Source organism: Puntigrus tetrazona, chromosome 12, assembly GCF_018831695.1.
Source record: "Puntigrus tetrazona isolate hp1 chromosome 12, ASM1883169v1, whole genome shotgun sequence".
Taxonomy (NCBI): domain Eukaryota; kingdom Metazoa; phylum Chordata; class Actinopteri; order Cypriniformes; family Cyprinidae; genus Puntigrus; species Puntigrus tetrazona.
The window spans coordinates 3,029,664-3,035,621 of NC_056710.1; the positions used below are offsets into that span (position 1 = coordinate 3,029,664).

At 35.1% G+C, this 5,958-nt stretch overlaps 1 protein-coding gene across 3 annotated transcripts in view; it reads right to left on the bottom strand.

The window, feature by feature from the left end:
• Nucleotides 1-5,958, bottom strand: part of LOC122355866 (glutamate receptor ionotropic, delta-1-like) — a 78,925-nt gene that overhangs the window by 25,235 nt on the left and 47,732 nt on the right. For all 3 annotated transcript variants that reach the window (XM_043254449.1, XM_043254446.1, XM_043254447.1), the window contains 2 exons: nucleotides 1,686-1,847; nucleotides 1,412-1,531 (listed from right to left, as the gene is read on the bottom strand). In XM_043254449.1, coding sequence (XP_043110384.1) covers nucleotides 1,412-1,531; nucleotides 1,686-1,847 — 282 coding nt within the window. The remainder of the gene's footprint in view (nucleotides 1-1,411; nucleotides 1,532-1,685; nucleotides 1,848-5,958) is intronic.

The window sequence follows — 5,958 nt, forward strand, 5'->3', positions numbered from 1 at the left end:
AAAATGCATTTGAAAGACATTTATTTCATGCTAAATAAACTACAAATACATTTACATACTTACGTACTGAATAAGATTACTCTGCAGTATTTTTAGGATGCATTCACACCCGTATTGTTAGGTTTGATTAAATCAAACTCAAATTTGTTTCTCCTCTTGGTACAGATATTTTGGATTAGTGTGAATACAGCAATTGCACTCTATTGCGGACCATACCACCACACAGAAACCCCACTGGAGAGGTGGTCTTGGTCCGATTCCAAATAAACTATGGTGCAGTTGAATGGATGAGCCAATGAATGGTGTTTAAGAGCACCTGTGGTTTTGTTTACAGTTTCTGGTTCACTTTCAAAAAAAGCAGTGTGAAAGTGAACTGCACCAAACAAACAAAAAAAAAACAAAAAACATTATATTTGGTCCAGAACAAAGAAAGTGGACTTTCCTGGTGTGAATACACAAAGTGTTTTGCTGAGTGTGACGTGTTGGATAAATATCTTTGCAATTAGCAAATCAGATTTGAAGAACCAGTTTATAGTTTTTGTGAAGTTTAGGCTTACAATCAGTGTCATTCATCTATTCTTTCCTCTGTTTTAGGCATTGCTCATGGGAAAGGTTAGGTTTAGGTTATAGAGATATGTTTAAAATTTTTGGAATAAAATGTTGTTCCAGGGTCAAAAAATGATGTTGAACCAGGAACACATAGAACTCAGCAATATCAGCATACTATACTGGTATTGTACTGGGCCAGACTGATTTAGCAGGGCAAATTAGCACATTCTATAAAAGCGGGAAATAGGAAGGAGGGGGACATTCTGTGAGTGATTTACTAACAATGCACATTTTCCACAATAAACAGCGCAATCTACCAGGAGTAGCGCAAATTACTGCCTCCTTTAAAACATGCCTTTTTTGGCCATTAAATAATAGTGCAAAGACCAGTAATTTGACAAGTGCAAACATTGGTTAAATCACTGTGATTCATCTGAATACTATCATCCCATAAATTTGGCGTCCGAAAGGGAAACTCCTACAAATGCATATTCAATAAGGTCAAGCTCAAGAATAAACATGTCTATGCCTTTTCATGTCTGTACGTATTTAGTAAATCCTGAACTAAAAAAAACAAAACTGAAAGACTCATAATCTGCTGAACTGGAACAACTAATTTCATACTTAATGCACTTTAATTGTGCAGAAGTAGTTCTGAAATAAACATTAAGTATGTCTGATTGTGCTGAAGTGAAACTGTTTCAAGTATACTTCAGGTACACTTTCTGCAATATCTTGCATTTAAGGGCTTAAGGACATAGAAATAGATGCACTTTAAATATATTAACATTAACTTCGCAAATATAATCATTTGACATTTATTTATAAAGTAACTTCACCCTTCCACAACATTTCCACTCACCCTCTTTACATCTTTTCCAAACGTCTCACTGTAACTGGTCCCCAGGATCTCAAACTGGACATGAGAGTTCGCTCCATTGCTTCGGAAGTCCATTAAACCAGTGAGGCCAGAAATCCGCCCCTAATAAGAATGACAAATACTTCTGTTCAGAAAGAGAAGCATCATTTAAACCAGGCTAACTTTAATGAACGCTACTGAACTTTACTAGGCTAAAATAAGGAAGATTGAGACTGAATTAAGCGTAAGTGAGATGAATTGTAAAGTGACTGTAGACCTTTTGGATTGTGTCTAGCATAGACCAGCCTCCATTCCAGGGTTTGGTTGACTTCCTCATGCAGTTCAGACTGGCCATGCTATGCCACTTCCTGTCCTCTAACTTCCGGTAGAAGGCGTTGGCCAACATCAGCACACTGTCGTACAAGTACAGGCTAGACACCTAGAGATATACAGCAAACAAATGCTGTGATTACTTTAGATGCACATTGAACACACACACAAAAAAAGCGTATAAATGACACAAAAATTACAATGTATAAGGCAAGTAAACACCTTAAAGTGATAGTTCTTCAAAAAAATGAAAATAGTTTTATCATTTACTCACCCTCAAGTATGACGTTCTTGTTACTCCAGTCCATTAGGTGGCAAAATTTTAAACCACTTCTAGTGTTTTAATTGCATATCAACATAAAAAGTAAACTTTAGCTAAGTATTATACTGGACTGGAGTGTGAAGTNCTGAACACACGCACAAAAAAAACATATAAATGACACAAAAATTACAATGTATAAGGCAAGTAAACACCTTAAAGTGATAGTTCTTCAAAAAAATGAAAATGAAAACTCACCCTCAAGTATGACGTTCTTGTTACTCCAGTCCATTAGGTGGCAAAATTTTAAACCACTTCTAGTGTTTTAATTGCATATCAACATAAAAAGTAAACTTTAGCTAAGTATTATACTGGACTGGAGTGTGAAGTAAGACATAAGAGTGAGAAAATGATGACAGCAGTTAAATTTTACAGTGCCCATTCCCTTTATTCTATNGCTCAAAGCACAAATTTACTACAAAATTGTAATTTTAATTTAAATTTCAGACTCGATCCAATCACATGCATTGCATTTTCTCCTTTTAAATTCCTCAAAAGATAGGGTCATAAAGGTTGGAAACAACATAAGAGTGAGAAAATGATGACAGCAGTTAAATTTTACAGTGCCCATTCCCTTTATTCTATTAGTTGTAAAAATCATAAATGTTTTATGCACAATCCAATTGGCACTTAATTTTTTTTTCCTTTATTTTATAGCTTATGTTTTGTGTGGACATCCAATGAAAAAAAAAAGAATCATATAAGCGTGCTTTTCTTGACTTTGTAAGGTTTTTGTAGTTATCGGTGTTGTACGTCAACACATTCAATCCCTAATAAACGCATCTATGCTAGAGTTTACACGAGAGAACAATGCAAATCCTTTGACTTTGATGTAAATGGTGTATTATAATGGGCTTGTGAAAGTGACACTTTATCATGAAACCAAAAGTACAAGCACTGACTAATGAAAGGTCCTGTTGTACTTTCCGAAATCCATTTTAGATAACTACTTGATTGCAAATTAAAATGCCTCTTTTCACAACCTCTAAAAACCAATCTTGTGCAATGCTGTCTGTCAAATGCTCTGTCAGTTTCTCCAATTGTGTAGGCGGCCTAAGCTTAAAACATTAAAAAAAGAGGATATGTATGAATAGGGATAAACGACCAAGCCACGTACTAAAATTGTTCTCCAAGTTTATGAAAGACAGACAGTGTGTGAATGTGTCTGCTGACTCCCTCTTTGAGACAGAGAGCAAGAGGAAAAGAAAGAGCACTGCAGGAGATTTTTGCATGGCTTTGCTCCTGCAGAGAGCAGCTGTCGTGCTGAGAGACACCTGGAGAGAGAAAAGACACCCTGAACGACAGCGCTGTTATCGTCAAGGAGACAAGAGTCTGGGGCCGCATGGCCAAACTCAATGTCCCCTCAGACATGTGATCCTGACAAAACAACACATTTATGAGGAGATCAATGTGGAGAAAGAGCAAGAATGAAGGCATAATTGAGAGAGGAAAGAATGAAAGTGGAAGATGCTGGGAGGAATAAAAAACGTCATTTTACAATGAAGATTACCTCTTCATCCACTCTCTTTAACAGCTGTCTACAAGAAAGATGAGAGAGCTTCACTCCTGCTGGAGTCAAGACTGCACACAAACCCTTTACCCTTTTCAAACACAAGAAGGAAGGCAAACAGGGATGAATTCATCTGCTTCCTATCCGATTTTATCCCTGCTAAGGTTGACAACCGGGCTAGCATAATACACAATCACTCTGTATTTAAAAGAAAAGAACTGCATTCCATTTCAAATATGTTTGTCCTTTATTTTAGCACTTTTAGCTTTTTTTAGTTTCAAGAGTCAGCGTTAAAAGATTAGAATAGAAAGTGATCCAGTGAAGAAGGATATGAAGTTTCACAGAAAATAAAGCCAGTCAATACATTTCACTGGTATTCCCTGTATTTATGTTAATTCAAGTCAGCAAGAAATTAAAATTGTAAATGCTATTTTATGCAATATTAAAGTGGGAATTATAAATGGTTTATATATTAAGTCACATGCTCTCATAATCTTTAATCAAAAACATGCAGTAAAAGCAAAAGACAATGATCAAATTAATTCTTGATGGACAAAATCAAGTCATATTGTACAATTTTCTCATTTAAGAAATCATCTAATTATTAATAATTAAATAATTTTGACCTCTGTATCACCATTTGTGTTCGAATCTAAATTTAACCTGTTTTGTGAATCTGTGTAAAGCTATGACTTTTTTTAATGATGTTTATAAACTAATTTCAGGAGAAGCGTGCGCAGGTAATTAACATGGCTGGCTCCTCGTTTCCTGATTATATCATTATCCAACCAGAGCAAAAGAAGCCTCCTATAAAATCATACAAGCTTCTCGTCCATAGCATCCCTCTAAACTCCGCTCTATTTCTACTATCGCCGCAGCATAGAAGGAAAAAACCCTGTGCTCGGGAGTCTGCTGAGCATGCCAAGCATGCTTACTTTTCACTATGAGTAATTATATGTACGTGCAAACTCGTGAAACACAGATGTTGGTCCAGCTTTATTTTAAGGACCACTTCTCACTGTTTACTAAAAATTAAGTATGACTTTTGCATAAATAAACTCCTAATTCGCTTCTTATTAACAGTTACTAAGGTAGTTATTAGGTTTAGAGTAGGATTAAGGGATCTAAAATATGTACAATAAGTAATTAATTTTTTTTTTTTTTTTTTTGTAATATGCATGCCAATAAGCAACTAGTTANAACACAATCATGTTAATTACTTTGAAAGATTATAGTCTGCATAATGAAGTTGTCTACATACAAAGTAGTTAAAAATGTAATTATGTTTATGTTGACATATTTATGTACTTCAGTTATTTTCTCTAAAGTGCTAAAATGTGCCTAGGCAACAGATTAACTGACATATATGTAATGACATAATTTTAGTTTAGTTTAGTTTTACAACAAATGCAATAAAGTTGTAAGCCAAAAATCAAAGGAATTGCATCTCAAAAGCATTTATAGCACTTAATTCATTCAAGCAGAACTGTATACACAGACATAGCTACAGGCGTACAGCTGTGACTGTGTTTCATTTTAGTTTACTACATGGTCAGCTTGCCACCAATGCTTTACTGAAATCTAAAGTGCCATATGTGGTATAAAGAAATGAAGAACATTTCTTATTTGCACTGCTGAAGTTGGCAACCCTATCAACAACCCTTGTCACACTGCGGTCATGGTCGTCTGGGTTTACAGCCCAGGCACGATCTGTTCGCTCATGTAATAGTTATGCGAATGCAGAAAAATGCTAATGTACTTGTGACATGAGATCACATGGTTTCGACCTCTGAGGCTCCTCATTCGTCCCTTAAGTGACTTCAAAATGCCTTTCCAGATGTCCGATTAGTCAGACATATCCTTGATATGGATTTAAGGCTTTGAAAGCCTTGCAAGACTCTGGATTCAAATTCTTTTCCACCTGCAAGTGAGATTTGCTTTAACTGATTTAAATGATTATGAACAGATGAACAGATCTGGCTACTTTAGTAATTTTCATGAAAACCTTAATATTTATGCATATAATGACGTTCTATAGTTTGGACAGGACCGTTTTGTATTCTGACATGACAATGCCTCTGTGTATAAGGCAAGGTTTAAAAAGAAATGAGTCATTATGGAAGAACTTTGAGTTGAACATTATGGAAGAACATTATGGATTTTGCCTCTGCAAAAGGCCAAATCCTAATCCCGTCTGGTGTGACTTTAAATCCAGTCCTTGAGCCAAATAGTGTATGTACAAGTCATTTGTGCTTGGTAATGTGTTTGGTTTGGTTTTATATATTTTCTTATTTATTTAACTCTTTTCATTCTTTTTTTATTCTTCAAAAACACAAAAAAACTAACTTGAAAAAAATGGCAGTGTATTTTATATAAAATTGTATAGTATAT